Genomic DNA, 17617 nt, shown 5'->3' with positions numbered 1-17617 from the left:
ACACACACACACACACACACACACACACACACTAACACACACAAATACTTCCATGGGAACCCCTGCCAGCTCTGTCAAAATACAATGGCCATTTGTCAGTGTCAGGTGTACTTACACACTGTAGCACACATACACAAATAATGATAAAGAATGCATTGTGTTTTATATCCTGACTGACAAAACACACATTTTCATTCATTAAAAAAAAAGAAAAAGAACAAAATTTATTCAATCATTCCATCGCAATGTGAGTAGGACGGACTAACAGTCGCACAAACTGCACTTCCACTTGAGCAACCAGGTCCAAGCCCTTTTGTTTGTCTGCTGAATTCCTGTTAGCTCCAAGGGATCTGCTCTGTAGCTGAACCTGACCTCTGACCTCCCAGGAGGATGACGAACACAAATGCTTTACCAGTATTAAACCTCCAACGTGTCTGAAACATAATCCTCACTGTTGTTAACTTGAAATGAGAAATCTGTCTCATTGAGCAGAGGGAAATGAGTTGACAGTGCATTCTGAACAGATGGAGATTCAAGTTCTCCATATCCATTTTGTATCTTTAAAGTTACACTAAAAATATTTGTATATCAATATATTAAGTGATGTGTAATGTGACAGTGGTAGCTTAGTGATGACCCTACAGAGAATTATAAACTACTCTACAGTTTCTCTCAGCTCTACAGAGATTTTTTTGTGTCTTGCAGCTCAGCGTTTTGGTTTTATGGCTCACAGCAGTTTTTATTTACTCTTATCACTCTCATAGTGGTGTCTTATGGTGGTAATGGTGCTAGTCGATGCTACACCATTTGCTATTTTACAGTGGAGATGATAAACTACTTTACATTTAAAAAGAATGGTGATGATAGTACTTTAAGAGGCTTTTTATGTTGTTAACTCCGTCTTTTTTACACGTATATTGTGTAAGGATAATCTGGTGAACCTATCGTATTATTTGTTCACAGAATATGTGCACCATGTGTCATATTTCCGAACATCAAATTCATGTTTATCTGCAGCAGTTTTCTGTTTTTGATTTTTATCTTTCAATGACGTGTAATGGAAGGATGTTCACTTATTCAAACAAAAGACATCTTTTGGCTTCCTGGATCATATTTCTTGCTCCCGCCTAAAACTATTCCCTGGAAACTCCCACTTCCCTGCTCAACTGGTCTTGACCTACTCTCGCTCGCCCTCTTCTTCTTCCTGCTCCTCCTCAGACACAATTGTCTTCGTGAGGCACAAAGAGAACTGGGTGAGAACGTCTCAGCGTTTCCAGGTGATAAAAGCAGTCCTGTTTACAATGAGGTTTTCTGTCTGTGGTTGAGTATCATTCCACTGCGCACAATAATGGTCAATATTTAGTGATTTGCAGATGGATCGCCTTTCAGTTTGCTTTTAAGTTAATGAACAGACATCACCTGCATAGTTAACCCATATTCTACATATTAATGTAACTTATGACTAACAAGTGCTGGCTGGAAATATCAAGTTTCCTTCACGTTCTTCAGGTTTTAAATTGGCATTGAGTAATACATAATTTGCATCAACATCTTGCAACATGGACAGATCACTCAGCTTATACAAGCCTAGAGGTGGAAAGTAACAAAGTACAAATACTTTGCTACTGTACTTAACTAGTTTGTTCTGGTACTTTACTTGAATATTTATTTTTCTTACATCTTTTTACTTTTACCCCTACACTTTTACACAAATATCTGTACTTTCTACTCCTTACATTTTCAAAATAGGCTTGTTACTACAGTTTATGAGGAGAATTATATATATATCTATACTCAGTAACATCAAGACTGGTGCATATCATGCATTGCTGGCGTAACATGACAAAAACAGCTATTTCAGAGCCTGTACTTTTTCACCTTTACTTGAATAAAGAAGTTGAATCAGTACTTCTACTTTTAACAGAGTATTATTTTTGAATACTTTTTATCTATCTGTATTTCTACTTGAGTAAATAATGTGTGTACCACCTCTGCACGAGGCTTTATCTCATTCAAACAGTGGTGTTTTTTTAACAATAAAGTAGATTAACTTGATGTACTTGCAGTGTGTTTGTTAATGTTCTCTGTTTTCGTTATGATTGTTTTTATTGCATACATTGTTGTTCAGTGCCCACAGTGCAAATCAATCCCCCTTTAGGGAAATAGCACTGATTTATTATTCATTTGGTTAAATAAACCAAGTTCATCAATGATATATCGATTATTCATTTAAGTTATTTATCAAGAGAAAAATATCTAACATCTGCTGGTTACAACTTCTTAATAAATTGCTCTTCTTTTGGTTTTCATGTAGTTTTAAACAAAATCTCTTTTGCTTTTCTTTTACTAAATTGATAACAATATAAGCAAATTTAAGAAATGTTTCCACTGGTAACCTGTGATGAGTAATTTATAGATAGATAAAGATAAAATGATTAATTAAAAACAGATGAATACATAATAATAATAATTGTTATAGTGAAAATGTAACTTGTGAGGCTGATACATGTGACCATATACTAAAAACAGTAAACTGCCATCAGTAGAGTTGGAGGGTGCCGTGGGCTGTGTTGAAATTTGTGTAGAACTTTTTGATGCAAATCTGAGTACTGGCTGTAAAGTGAGTCTTAAAATGTAGCACCAATTGGCTTTTCTTATGCCTATCGAGACTTAGCTAAAAGCTGGAAATATAAATAATTACAGAACTAATTCATCATTCTGGTGTGGTGTTTTTCAGACAAAACTGGTTTGTAGCAGCAGTGAGAAGCCCTAACCTCATGCACACTAAGTACCCCCCCTGTTTACTGCTACCTGTAGCTATTCCATTACTATTACCCTGATGGTTACCCTGTTTTTCCAACAATAAACAACACTCTCTGGTCACTATAGGCACCGTCACCATGGTAACAGCATTGGAATGTGGAAATACAGGATATTCATTATTCACCAGCTAACACTGCACCAAACACTGTACGCCCTGAGGAAGATGACCTGAGTTTCGGGACATGAGATATGGAGGTCTTTTATTAGTCAGTCCTCAGTTGAGTGGGAGGTTGTTTGATGTTGATGTTTGGATTTTAGGGTTAAGGTAAGAAGCTGTGGCCTGTACTGCTGAAGTCTGAAGGGATGTTAGAGAATGAATATTAGTGGGTCGACATAAGTAATGCAAACAAGAGTGTCTGTGGGTTGTGACCTGGTGTGCAGCATTTTGGGAAATATGCTTTCTTGCCAAGAGTGAGATGAGACGATTAATACCTTTTTTATAACTGTATGGTAAATGTAAAGCTACTACGAGTAGCTGGTTGTCTAAGATATGAAAACGGACTGTAAACAGGACAACGCAGCTGGTCTGGCTCTATCAGCAGCTCTACTCACAACTACTACTCTTTTATTTACCCCATACAAAAAACATTGTAGCATGTCAAACTATTCTTTTAAGTTATGATGTGTTGTGGGGGGAATGTGTGCTGAATTTAAAGCAAGGGTCTCAACCTCAAATCATACTCAACAAAAAATGCAAACTGCAGTTTCTATACATTTTTCGTTTTTGTTGTTCATAGCCAAACAACAAATTAAGGCCCAAAACCTGCTCTCTTCTTGTCAACCTTTGCTATTATTTTGCACTAAATGAAATACATTATTTTAACACAGAATTGTTTTCTACTTTAATTGGGTTAGTTTAAATTAATGAAGCCATTAGTAAAAAATAACAATATTTTTATAAATTATTATAATATTAGATTATATTATTGATATGTATTAATATCTATATAAAACTATATTAAGTCACTAAAAAAAGATAAATAACATGTTAACATTAAGGCTGAGTCTTGACCTGAGATGGATTACATAACCTGCATGCCTTTCAAAGATTTTTGGCTGATTCTAAATTCCATGAATGTAAAGCTAACAGATACTACGTATATTAAAACTGTTGATTCATCCTAATAACAATGGATTGATAATCTGAGCATGTCTGCATCCACACTGAGCCAACCTCTTACTGCTCTTGTCCTTTTATACCAGGCTATAAAAAGACGACAGCAGACTAATTATTAACTCCTATGCCCTGTAACTCTACACTACACACACACACACAAAGACACACACACATGACTAATGTTGAACTAATGGGTGGAGGTGAATGGAGCAGCTCAGAGACCAGTCAGATGACAGTGCTGAAAAAAAGAGCTTGGTACATTAAAAACAAGTCATTATTTTAATAAAATGTTTATTAAAAAAGAACACAATTTGTGGATAAATAGCAGAATCAAAACATGCTGATAACGTCACTGTTGGTTCGATTACAGTTGGTTTTGCTATCAGTACAAAGTGTTCCTCCATTATTACTGTAACCTGTTTTAGTGTTTACTTTAAGAGGAGCAGAGTGAACTCATTCCTGAACTGAACTCAATGATGTGACCTCTGATGATGAGGTTAGCCTTGTCCACATTTGCTCAACCTTTTATTTCACACTGTTTGAAATTAATTAGCCATGATCAGTATCTCATGTCATCACAAAGGACACAAAGACGTCTTTGTGTATATGCTGTATGATATGTGCGTGTTAGCACCGTGCTAGCATTTCTCAAAACTAAGACCACTTTATTTCCTGTCACAAGAGTATATGTTGTATATTTTGATGTATGTTACTGTCAATGATAACAATATAGGCGTATTTCTTCATTACCTTTTTAAAGATTTACTTCTGCAGTAAGCAACAATGGGTGACTGAGAGCCACATACAGGCTGGGGAAGATGGAAAGTATTGAGAAATGGAGTAATACATTTTTCGGTTTTGTCTTTCAGAGGATTTATTGACAGTAACAAAATATAGAATATCACCAGCCTTTTTCTTGAAGTTTAGAAATTTAAAAAATCTTCCAAAATGTATTTATGGCACATTTAAGGGTTTTATTTGCACTTCATTTAAATTGTCTTCATTAAAAAAGATAATCAACTTCAAATTGTATCTTCCCCCTGAGTGGTGTGACATTACCGCGCCACACAAAGGAGGTCAAAGGTCAACTCTGTGACATCAAAGGCAAGATGCTGATGCATTGGGTCAACAAAGACCTCCGGGCCTCCCGATTGGCTGGTTGTGAATTGGGTGTGTTTGAGAGCATCCAAGGTGGCGTAGATGACTCTGGCCCGCTGCTCCTCTGAGGGAGGGTCCGCCCAGCGATGAGAGGGCAGCGAGGGCGAGTGGAGGAGGAAATAGACGGACGACATGTAGACTTTGATGAACTCTTGTTTTAAATAGGAGAAGTCTCTCTGCAAACACACAGGGGGGAAGGAACATTTTATATAAACACTTGGTCAATATGCACTGGATGCCCATTCAGGGATGCACACATTGTAAAACTGTCAACGCCCTCTACAGGTCTGTACTGATATTGCACACACCCACACACCCACACACATACACTGACCTTCTGCACTCTGCTCATGTTGGTCTCAGCATCCAGCCAGGCGCTCTGAAAGAAAACGACAGTTATGTTCATTTTAAATTCTGCACAGCAACTGAGTCCTTTTATAAATCCAATGATTTTAAAAGCAGTGATGTATTTAGGATGTTCTTTTCGCACTGCTTTAAAAGCTCTTAACTGGAAGAATGTCATCACTGTTATTTCAAAGTCTAGACACTGTCTTTAAAGCTTCTTCATTTTGACCTGTTCAAAATGTCAGGACAAAAACACATGACCTTTCAGCAAGCAGAGTTCAACAGTAAAGTTTCTGTGATCTTGCATTGAACCCATTTGAAAGGCAACAAGGGCTACATTTAAAAATGACTGACCCTGAGAGCATCCAGCAGGTCTGGCTGGTCCAGCAGCACAGGGAAGGTAGAAAGTATAGGACTGCATATCAGATCTGAAAGAGAGAGACAGTTCTTCCTGAGAACTATAATTATCTGCAATTTGGATGACAGGCACTGAAGGTGTGTGTTACCTGCATTCTGCATGGTGGGCCTGTCCATCAGTAGTGTGTCAGCTAGCAGCTGCCTGTGTAGAGCCAGCAGGTGGACACAGCTCAAACAGTGAAGCAGAGTGTCTGGAAGAAGACTGAAGAGGAAAATATAGCTGTCACTAACTTATACAGCACCTCAGTGCATGTACACACACGTGCATGTGGCTGAGGTGAGCCAGGAATGTCCAGTGATGATCAAATCTAGTAATGATTTATTGTTACTGAATTAGATCACATAATCCACGTTCAAGTTCACGTTCAGTTCGAGCTCTGTGGTTTTTCCTTGCTGATGTCCCACCTGAGCTGCGTTCTGGTCCGGCTGTTGGCTGATTTCAACTTCACAATCAGTTTGGGCTGCCGTCTGGCCTGAAGCATCTGCTGGAGAACACCAGCTGGAGCTGACAGGAGAGGGGTGGGTTTTTTTTTTTTACATTTAAAATCAATGCTTGCAAAATGTTTTCATGTACAGAGCCAGTTTCAAATCTGCTGATTATCTCATTCCAACAAATACTAAGAAAACATTTTTATTTTATTTTTTTTACAATCACATATTGGATTGTTCTGTGAAGCAGCTTAGGACTTGATGTGGCAACGAGTGTTGACTCTGCTGTGTCCTCTTACATCCTCTAGTGACTGATGCCTCCACTGCCACATCCTTCTCATAGGGAGTGCCACCGTTCACTGGCAGCTCATAGGTCCTACACACAGGTTAGATTGGATTAGATTTTAAAGTAGTAGTAGTTAAGAGCAGATTTATAAAAGTCCATCCCTGTTTTATACACATCGCTCATACAGTAGGTGTGGTAGGTTACATTTTTACAGCTACCCATTCTTTCAAACCGGTATAAAGAAAATAATGGATAATTGGGAAAATAAACACGTGAATGTGCATTGTATGTGTATGTATGTTGATCTAACTGTGTGTGTGTCTATTTACAGTATAAGACTGTGTTTGTGTATATTAATATGCACACATTGTGAGTATATATGTGGCAAGCAGCATAAATGAATGCAGGTACAAAACAGTGTCTTTTGCCAATTTGTGGATATAAAACTGCATACAGTGATTTATTTGCATGTGTGTTTTTTTGTGTGTGTACCTGTTGGGCAGTGGATTTCCAGCGTCATCGGTCAGTTTAAGGAAAGCCCAGCCACAGCTCAGGTCCCCTCTCTCACCTGTAGACTAAAACACACACTTCCTGTGTGATTCCGCGATCTTATCTGCACTGGCTAAATCTCTTCACAGTCACATGTGCGTGTGCTTGTCCTTACATTCCGTATAAAGGTGACTCCCAGTTCAAATAGGATACCGAGGTCAGGAGATGCAGAGTTGCAGCGTAAGAAACAGTCTCCATCTAGTAGGGCGGGTAGGATACCTGTCATCTGGAGCACACACACACACACACACAATGTGTAATGGTTTTGAGCTTTTCAGGTGCTGATTCTGGCTAATGTTAGCACTGCATCTCAGTAACAAGCATCAGAGTTTGACTGCAGGACATATTCTGAGCAAAGTTCACATCACCTTACCAGACAACAGAGGAAAACATCAACACTGTAAACACACCCTTGGAGAGAAGCTCCAGGTCTTGGGGCTCTTGGAGTTATAGGTTGCCCTCACTGTGTGGATGTTACTCAACACCTGAAACACAAGTACAGCTCATTTTTTAAAAAAGGATTGGGTAGAACAGAGAGAAGAGAGAGAGAGAGAGAGAGAGAGAGAGAGAGAGAGAGAAAGCAACTCTAGTCTAAGAACAACGTATAGTATAGTGTCAATGAATAAGCTAAGAAGCCAAAAGGAATTGATACATAAAAACTCTTCCAAACAAATCAAGGAGATGAGAGAAATCTAGTGCAGGTAGTTTGCAAATGGATAAGCTAATTTAAGCTAATAATGAATAAATGAAATCATTTTCACACTGCAGAGACCTGGGTAAATTCAGGAAGCACAGCATGGCAAAGAGTTGAAATAACCCCACCTGAGTTCCATCAAATGCACAGAGGCGGATGTGTTTGCTGAGGACCTGAACTCCAACCCCAGGTGTAGGAATCATTCTGCAGCTCCACAAAGTGAAACAAACACAAGTCCTGACCTGCCGAGCACGAACCTACGAGACAGAGCAGGAGACAGTTAACATAAAATATGTTTTTATAAAGGAAGCATGTTGATGACTGGATGCTTTGCAAAAATCGGAAAACATCATCTAAATAACACACAGACTGTCTCACCCTGCCACTGTCTGGGTCCAGAAAGAGGTCACTAAACGAGAGCTGTGATTGGCTGAGCTCAGGCTGAATATAGTGACTTCCTCTGTATGTTACACCTAGAAAAAGACACAAAGAGTTACAGCTTTGCCTTTTAATCACACAGTATTTATTAGTTAAAGACCCAACAAATTATTTTTTAAAACCCCTTACATTGCAAAAGCTCAAACAGTTAGTTGATCAACAGACTAATTAATCTGCAACAACAAGTTTTATTAATAATAAATAATGATTTTTAGAATAAAAATGCTAAACAGGCTGCTTAAAAGTCAAGATCTGCTACTACTTCACTAGAAGGCCACTAAATTGTCACACTGGTTCTTTAAATATGAGGATTAGCTGCTGTCCTTTGTCATTTATGATTTTTTTGTTTTTTACTGTTGGATGCCAATTCTGATACGCATTTTACAATTTTCTGGCATTTTATCGACAAAAATGCTTCATCAATGAATCAAGATAATAACTGGCAGATTAATTTATAATGAACAAGTGTGATGGGATTCAGCTGTAATCAGGACTTGTTAGCCGAGCCAGTAACTCTGTTAGTGCTTCTGAAACCACACAACCCTTAATTCATTGGCATAAGTTGTATGTTACTGTGCTTGTTACAGAGTATATACGGTAATTACCTTCCTCCACCAGCAATTTATTGAGAGTTGATGGTCTGAATCCTGAAGGTATAGCCCCCATGGCAGAGAGCACATCTGTTGCATCAATCTGTCAGACACACACACACACACACACACAGTTAAAACCATGAATATATTGTTTATGCAATTCCCAACAGTGGATTTAATATTTGTTGATAGTAAAATCAACAGTTGCCTCAGTTTCAGAAGCAGTATTTAGTGTGTAGATATTTACCTCAGTCAAAGCCTTTCTGACTGTTCCCCAGTTGGAATGTGAAGTACCGCTGTTGAACAAGAGAGGAATTCAAATCAGTGGTCGACCGATAGATAATGTCAAAATAAAAATCATGTATAATTGTATTCTATTCTGTTCTATATCAAATTCAGGGTTATGTTTACAGCAGGATGCATGAGAGTTAGTACAGGGCTCGACACCAACATTGACACCACCTTCCCAAAACTCGCTTTAACATCTTTCCACAGCAGCCACACTGACAAGGCTGCCTGAACAAGTCTGTCCTTGTGAGCGCAGACATCGGGGGTCCCAATTATCTCAAAATGCCGGAATGCTAATTCAAATTGACTTGATAATTAATAAGCGTTAGCCATTAGCCATTAGCCAGAACCACTGACGAGGGTCCTTTTGACCACAACGCTCGATCTACAAAGAGTAGGTTAATAAAATGTAGAACCTCTGTTTCTGTCTGTCATCCGTCAGTTTTTCACCATCTTGCTCTTCCTCCTCCTCCGAATACTCCTCTTCATTTTCAACGTCATCGTCATCGTCATCATCATCATCATCATCATCATCATCATCATCAGCAACAACAGATCCAATCTGAAAAGTGAGTGGTTATAACTGCTAAAGATCCCAAGTTTCACCAGTTTACAGTAACATACTTATTCTATTTAAAATGAACCAAACAAGAAGGTTGGGTATATGTGAGGCTTCTGTGAGGATATGACTTTAAACCATTTACTCTATTTTACTTTAGTGTGTGGAGAAAAGAGAGAAGACAACAAATACCAAAGAAAGTACAGTAGCAGACTTGTTATTGAAAGGTTGTTGGTTCAAATGTGGAAAACGTTGCAAAGCTTAAAGAACCAGTGTGTAGGATTTAGTGGCATCTAGCAGTGCAGCTGCAAATTACAACCCCCTCACCTCACTCTCCCATTCCAATCGTGTAAGAGAAACTCAGGTGGCCACAAAATTGGCCCTATCTAGACTAGATGTAGTGTTTGGTTTGCCAATTCTGGGCTATTAAAGAAACACGATATTCGACGGAGCGGGCTCCATGAAAGAGGACATGCTATCCCTGTAGATAAAAAGGGCTTATTCTTAAGTGATTAGACACTAATTAAAACATACCTGAATAATATATTCCATTTATGCCTATAGATCCTCCTAAATGTTACACACTGGACCTTTAACATCTCTTCACACCACAGTTAGTTGTATTCTCATGTCCACAATCAATATTTTATACTACATTTTCTCCAGCTGAATGCATCTTTAAATTGACAGTAATAGTCAAACTGTTGGATGCTTGACTGTGATGCAGATGTTTATCAGATTGTGTACCTTCAGGTAGGTTTTTGGAACCACTCCACTGTTGCCTTTACTGTCCTGAGCCAGCCACCATCCATCTGCTGTTGTCCTGATAATCCTCAATACCTCTCCCCTCTGAAAACAGCAGGGACACAAACAAAGTTGTGTAACTTAACATTATTTATGCATTACTAACAAGCAGGCTTTCTCTGCGTAAAAGTGTGTAGCTGATTTCATGCTGTTTCCCTGCCAGCCGCCTTTTCTCCCCTCATTGCACCTGCAGTGCTGTGGGCATATGATCTGGAGGGCATGAGCACCCTCTTCTGTTCATGTGATGAAATGCAATTTTCCAGATGCGAGAAAAAAAATAAAGTCTTTTTAAATCAAGTCAACACACTTTCCTGATTATCTTCCTTCGTTTTTAGAAGGAGCTTTGAAAAGGTTTTTTAGACATCATGATAAGAAGACAGCAGCAGGGAAACAAGGAAAAAGGCCTCAGCTCCTACACCTTCAGATTTCCTCCTCACTGTCCATATCCAGGTACATGCAGCATTGAAAAAAGAGGTCACTTAAAAGGCCTGAGCCTGGGTTTGGGTTTAAAATTTACAAAACTTGACTTGAAAGAGTCAAGAGAGAATTTGTCAAACGGATACATTCATTCTACCTAGGCTGCATGAGGACACCTACTCATTTTAACCACTCCTGTAGACCCCTGCATGTTGCCGAACTGTAGCCTGTCTGTGTTTCTCAAACAGGAAGTACTTCACCTGGACAGACAGATCTCCCTCCTGTTCTCCTCTGAAGTCACTGAGCACTGTGTAGAAGCGGGAACCTGACAGAGAACGCGGTTTTGCAGCTGCCGTCTCATCCTCATCATTGTCAACATCTTCGTCATTACTGTCTTCGCTGTCATCATCCTCATCCTCACTATCTTTCTTTAAAACACCGCTGTGGATCGAAACAAGGAAGGAAACAAAAAAAGTTGAGATTTTGATGAGATATCAAACTAATATTTTTCTTTTTCTTATTGTGACAAATTTAAATCAGTACTTTGAAACTGATGTTTCAGTGCAAATCCTCTACAAAAGATAAATGCAGATTCAATATAATATATAGTATATATATAACCATAATAAAGCCACTGCAGCAAAGAATATGATACATATAATAACTGGGTAACAAAGAGCAAGTATGTAAATAATAAAGCAATCATAAAGGACCCCGATCATATTTTCTTTGCAGTGAACACAGAGGTCGCTGACCCTGCAGCAGTACTGGGTCCTGGTGGTGAAAGCTCCAGAGACAGTGTGTTTATACGCTCCAAGATGTACTGCAGTCGCCTCTCCTCTTCCTGCTTCCTCTGATCATAGTTCCCCACTGGAGCCAGCTCATCGGCCTCAAAAAATAAGGAACAAATTAATTAAATTAGACTTTTAAGTCGAGTCTTAAAAGATCAAAACAATACAAAATAGAGTAAGTTTAGACTGTTGTAAAGGACATTATTGAGAAATCAAAAATTGGCCTGTTAGTGATATCTGACTGTCTGATATTCGAACAACAATGTACAAAAACAGTCAGATATCACCAATATTATTGAATAAATAATGTACAGTACTGTCTTAGTACTTAACTGCCAACTCGAAAACAAAATTAACATTCTGGCTTTAAATAAGTAATAGGTGTCCCATGATAATGGAAATTCTGCCTCAGAGAATATATATTGATTTGGGACCATAAATAATGTCAATTTTCAGGATACAAACAACTGATATAGGATAAGAAATAGCATTGGTCGCTTGCAATTTTGGTCATTTACGACACCACTTACTATGAAGAAGATTTTTAATAACCAGAGAATAATTCACAAGTTTTCTAACTGTGCAGCACTAACCTTTGTCAGTTTATTCAGTGCCTTTAGTGTCTTCTCTGTCGCCATCTGCAGTTCTTGACATCTGTTTGGAATTGGACATTTAGACTCAAATTACATCTCAAAGCATGACTTGAAAAAGACTAAATCAAACTAAACTGCAAATCAACTAAATCCTGACGGGATGGGGGAAAAATGTAGTTTAGTTTTAACAGTTTCAGCGCTAGCCTGGATGAGGGTCCTAGAGTTAGAGTGAATAAGAGCAGTTTAGAAAGCACTGCTGTGGCTCTGTCACAGCTGTTTACCTCCGAAATGCCTCTTCAGAGGATCCATCCTGACTCTGCACATCCTTAACCAGACTGTCAACCTGGATTAGAAGAACAACAAGATTCATCAACAGGGAACACAGAGGTGCTGACACCAATGTGCAGTCGATGTTGAATTGCATCTGTACGTTTTATAGTCTATATACTTGGTGTTTAATGATGCGCTTCTGTTAACCACATTGCTCAGATCAACAAAACTGCAGACCAGCCTATGAGCCTGTCCTTGCTCATAGGCTCGACTATCCCGCAGACCAACCCTCATTTAAAATCTGTCTTTTTAACGTTTCCCTACCTCTTGACTGAGCACATCGTTGCACAAGTCATAAGGCCTCTTTCTGAGTTCATTCGAGATGATTCGGCATTCACTTCATTAACAAAACATCACTTACTTTTAGGAAATACTCAACTTTTGTTTAACGTTAAAATGCCCACTGAAACAAATGTATGGGAGTAACAGGCTAATCAAATGGAAAAATGAAGACCTTGTTGTAGTAAATTACAGTACTGCTCGGTATATTTGATGAAAAGTGGCCGAGGACCAAACGTGTTTCATCTTCAGCTGTTTGTAGGCATTTATGCTAGCACAGGGCACTTCCGCTTTTCTATTAAAATTAGGCAAGACGAGCCATTCTGTGACCAACCTGTTTTTTGATTTCGTCCACTTCCCTCTGGACAAGCTGCAAAGGGCCCTTTCTTTTCGGCGGCATTTATACGCTGTTTTATGGAGCATAATCGAGCATAATCAAGCATAATCCATGTGTTAGCAGACCGCCTAGCTAGCCAGCTGACGCTACACTTCCACCAGTTGCTAGGCAACAACGGGTTCTTCTTCGGGCTTTGGCTTGAGTGGATTTCGTGTAAAATAACCTTTTCCTTATGCTCTGTTAATACAACATGTGTATTGGGTATGTGTTTTTAAATATTTATAATTTGGTTCATTTTACATTTATTTTAAATTTAATGACAATCTCACTTTCTTCCCGCATTGGCGGTTGGCACTAAGTTACCGCCACCTGCTGGAGTGGAGGATGAAGCGGCAGGAGAAAATAATCTTTCTGCTCAGTCTGTGGTTAAATCAATGACAAACACTGTACATTTTAGATATCATGATATCTCTGATTGCTGTTGCCTCATATTGTTTATGTTGCATGTAACACACAAAACCTACGACCCATCAGATTATGTTCCTAGACGGAAAAAGGGCTGATGGGTTGGAAAAAATCTAATAAAGCGCTCCAACTAAAAACTGATTGTTTTTCTCCGTGATTGTTTATATCAGGCCAACTGCTCCACATCGTGTCAGGACAGCACATTGTGTAATAGTATGCACAATCCATCAATGAAAGGACCAAAGTGCATTACATAGACTGCACAGGGCAGAGTTGTGTAAGTGCCTTCCTAATGACCTACAGACAGAGGGCGTACTGCTTGTTGTGAAACATGCTGCCTTTAGGTTCTCCTCGTTAGTTTATCATTTGGAATGTCTTTCAGAGTAACGTACAAATTATAATTTAAAAATACATTTGGGCGCTGCTAAAGAGTCAAACTTCGCCTTTATTCCTTTTGAAAGTCACTTGTCAATATATTTCCTTGCTATGTTGCTAAAAGAAAAAACGAAATTACGACGTTTTGGGGTGGTCCTGAAGGCAGCAAATACTACTTCTGTCCATTCGCCTCCAGTGTTATGCCATCACTGTCATGTCTGCTCCCATCGCACTCATTCAAGGGGCCAGCAGAGGACTGGGGCTTCAGTTCTGCAAACATATATTGAAAAGCAAAAGCTCCGCTGCCGTTGTAGCGACATGCCGAGACCCGGACGGAGCGGCCGAGCTGCGGGCTCTGGCTGGCCAACACCCGGGCAGACTGACGGTCCTGAGGCTGGACGTGAACCGAGAGGAGGACATCCGAGGAGCTGCGGATCGGGTTAAGGAGAGCTTCGGTCGGCTGGATCTGATCGTAAACTCCTCGGCGATGCTTCACCCCTCCGGAAAGGGAGAGACCAGCCTGAGAGACGTTTCTGCTCAGGTAGAGTATATGGTGTTATGATAGTTGCAGCTCCTCTCTCAGTATGGAAGGTGGAATAAAAGTGATGTATGATTCTGTCGGCTGGGATGTAGACTAGACTTAAAGAAGATTTAGTTTAGATAAGGTTTTTCTGTCAGATGAGTGCCTACAACAAGGATTCCCAGAGGGGTAGGCTACTTGACCTCTGGTGGTACACAGGTGTGTATTGTACATTGTCGTGTCTCAGGCCTCCAACCCTTATTCCCATCGCAGTGTATTCACTAAATGTACACACTTTTATCTTGTTTCAATGATTGGGATCTGCTTTTAAAGTCGACATAAAGGCTCTAATTCACCAGACTTAAAGCTTCCCTTAAGTTTAAGGGAAGTTTACATTAAATGGCAAGATTTTTTGTACAGAGTTTGGTTCCATTTCGCTTTCCTGGTCCATACAACTTAATAGTTTTTTTTACAGCCATTCAAAGGACCCTATTGGTTTCCATCCAGATCTTTGTAGATGTCTACAACAACATGATCACATCATTCACTAAAACTTATCTGAGGAAGAATAAACTGCTGTCATCTAAAGCGTATAACTTTTAAGAATTACCTGACTTATTGAGTAATTCATTTAGTTTCTCTTACTACTTAATTTTTGTTTATTCATGCACTTATATTTATATTTAAATATTCAGAACAAGAGGAGGAACATTTGACTACTTACTACACCCATTTATTCATTCATTCATTCATTCATTCATTCATTTATTCATTAATTTGTCTCCTGGAGCTCCGCCACATATGTTAATTGATCTGTATTGATTGACTTATAGGGCATCATTTCCACCTTGACGACCAACACAGTGGGTCCTCTGGTCATGGCAAAGTATTTTGCCCCCCTCCTTCAGAAAGGTGAAGGTGGTTTCGGTCAACAGCCTGCAGAGAAAGCCAAACAGCACAGCGGCATCATCGTCAACATCACTGCCAAAGTGGGATCCATTGGCGACAACGGTAGATAGTGTGTTGCTGGTTGTTCAGAAACACTTTTTTAAATATCTGTACACACAAGATTGTAGACTACACCACTGTGAGGAAAGGGCACGTTGAGGGAAAAATGGGTCTGTTAAAAGTCAATTACGACCCGTAATCACACACACACACAGTATTTCCCTTTAAACATCTATGGTAATGAATGAATGCATGCTGATGTAGTATGGTATGGTTCATTTGTGTTCCTCTATGATTTGCTCTCTCCACCACTGCCCTCTCCTCTCAGGTCTTGGCGGTTGGTACAGTTACAGAATGTCTAAAGCAGCTCTTAACATGGCTACCAGGAATCTGTCTATAGAGCTGGGCCGCAGTCGGCCGAAGGTAGGTTTGAGTGTTGCCATAAACTTTCTCCATTCATATAAACCCCAGGCCATTATCTTTAGAGAGATTTGATGAACTTGTATCTTATTTTTCCAGGTGGTGTGTGTGTCCTTGCATCCAGGAACAGTCAACACAGACCTCTCCCGACCGTATCACAAGAATGTACCAAAAGACAAGCTGTTCAGCACCGATCAGTCTGTGCACTGTCTTATGAGCATCATAGACACATTGAATATCGAAAAGACTGGCAAGGCGTACAGCTGGGATGGAACTGAACTTTCTTGGTAGAATCAATAAAAAGACATAAACATCCCCTCTATTCTTGAGACTAAATATCTCAGCACTCAGTCTAGACTTTAGTCATCAGAATAGTCATCAGAATTAAATGATAGGAAGTCTAAACTGTCAAAGACAAACCTGTTCCACTATCTTACAACCAAAGTGCTTCAGTCACCTCTAACGCCTTATGTGGCCTTAAGACTTGGCGCAATGTAGCACAGCGAGGGCTTATTTTGGTGGTAGAAGTCATACTGAGGTTTTTTTTTTCTGTGGTATTAATTAATATCACCAAGCGATTTATGTTAATAGTTTGACATTTTGGGAGATAATGCTCACTCACATTCTGGCTGGGAGTTAGATGAGACTCCACTCTCATTTCTGTACATTCAGTCAGGGTGCGAACTACAGGAAAACATTTTTGCCATGCATTTCTATTTTTCTATATCTTCATTATCATTATCAATAACATTATGGGTGTATAATTCATGCATGAGGGTGATTCCTCACTAATTTAATAAAGATACAAGTATGCATGCTATTCTTGCGAACACCGTCAATTGCAATTTCATAAACTTAACTCACTTTAACTCCAAGATCTTTCTTTGTCCCACTCACTCATTATGCAGAATCGCCATTATTCATTTCTCTGTTTTGTAGTCAGCATACTGTAAGTCTCAGTCAGTAAGAAAAAGTGAGCTCCCCTGAAAGCGATGGTATAGTTCGCACACTGCATTCCATATGAAGCTAGAACTGTTAAAGTTAGTTTAGTTACCGTAAAAACTGGAAACAGCTTGCCCGGCTCAATTTTTGCCAACCATCTCTGCAGCTTCTTAAAGGTCCAGTGTGTAGGATTTACTGGCATCAAGCAATATAGTTGCAGATCGCACCTCCCTTACTTCACCTTCTCCTTCCAAGCACAAAGGAGAAACTACGGTGGCTGTGAAACACATAAAAAAAAACCGGAATGCCAGTGTTTGGTTTGTCCCTTCTGGGCTAATGTAAAAACATGGCAGCTCAACATGGCAGCCTCCATGGAAGGTGACCCACGGTGTCTGGAGATATAAAAGCCTTATTCAACAGAATGATTCTTATATTCATGTTATTATATACTTATGAAAACATAGTTATGCATATTATATTTCTGCCAATAAATCCTCCTAAATATGAAACACTGGACCTTTAATGGACAGGCATGAGAGTGATACTGACCTTCTCATCTAATTCTCAGCAAGAAAGTAATTAAAAGCATGTTTCCCAAAATGTGTAACCATTGATGTCAAAAACAATTGGCTCATATATTCCTTGTTGTACTTCATATCTTATTATTTAATAAAATCTAAATTTTTATTTGACAGCTGAA

At 39.2% G+C, this 17617-nt stretch overlaps 2 protein-coding genes across 2 annotated transcripts; one reads left to right on the top strand and one right to left on the bottom strand.

The window, feature by feature from the left end:
- Nucleotides 1–4214: 4214 nt before the first annotated feature.
- On the bottom strand, nt 4215–13415 carry nphp1 (nephronophthisis 1). Its single transcript, XM_051425483.1, has 20 exons — nt 13245–13415; nt 12583–12644; nt 12302–12362; nt 11673–11806; nt 11178–11358; nt 10444–10545; nt 9554–9699; nt 9097–9145; nt 8862–8949; nt 8197–8291; nt 7947–8075; nt 7535–7609; nt 7240–7350; nt 7068–7150; nt 6589–6665; nt 6266–6365; nt 5950–6062; nt 5798–5871; nt 5433–5477; nt 4215–5274 (listed from the first exon to the last, which is right to left on the bottom strand). Exons 1-20 carry the CDS (start codon nt 13308–13310, stop codon nt 4996–4998), a joined length of 2070 nt encoding a protein of 689 aa, XP_051281443.1. The 5' UTR covers nt 13311–13415; the 3' UTR covers nt 4215–4995.
- Nucleotides 13416–14246: 831 nt separating this feature from the next.
- On the top strand, nt 14247–17617 carry zgc:65997 (uncharacterized protein LOC794398 homolog). The gene is made up of 4 exons (XM_051425594.1): nt 14247–14628; nt 15441–15618; nt 15884–15978; nt 16075–17617. Exons 1-4 carry the CDS (start codon nt 14302–14304, stop codon nt 16264–16266), a joined length of 792 nt encoding a protein of 263 aa, XP_051281554.1. The 5' UTR covers nt 14247–14301; the 3' UTR covers nt 16267–17617.

Source organism: Dicentrarchus labrax, unplaced genomic scaffold (genome assembly GCF_905237075.1).
Source record: "Dicentrarchus labrax unplaced genomic scaffold, dlabrax2021, whole genome shotgun sequence".
NCBI classification, from domain to species: domain Eukaryota; kingdom Metazoa; phylum Chordata; class Actinopteri; family Moronidae; genus Dicentrarchus; species Dicentrarchus labrax.
Note: the sequence above shows the minus strand (reverse complement) of the source record. Positions and strands in the feature narration are given on the sequence as shown.

Coding starts and splice junctions, on each gene's coding strand:
- nphp1 (XM_051425483.1), bottom strand. CDS start 13,310: ATGCCGCCGAAAAGAAAGGGCCCTTTGCAGCTTGTCCAGAGGGAAGTG. Junction 8,950..9,096: donor TCAGAAAGGCTTTGACTGAG/GTAAATATCTAC, acceptor TGTGTCTGACAG/ATTGATGCAACAGATGTGCT. Junction 7,151..7,239: donor GAGTCACCTTTATACGGAAT/GTAAGGACAAGC, acceptor TGTGTGTTTTAG/TCTACAGGTGAGAGAGGGGA.
- zgc:65997 (XM_051425594.1), top strand. CDS start 14,302: ATGTCTGCTCCCATCGCACTCATTCAAGGGGCCAGCAGAGGACTGGGG. Junction 14,629..15,440: donor TGAGAGACGTTTCTGCTCAG/GTAGAGTATATG, acceptor ATTGACTTATAG/GGCATCATTTCCACCTTGAC. Junction 15,979..16,074: donor TGGGCCGCAGTCGGCCGAAG/GTAGGTTTGAGT, acceptor TTATTTTTCCAG/GTGGTGTGTGTGTCCTTGCA.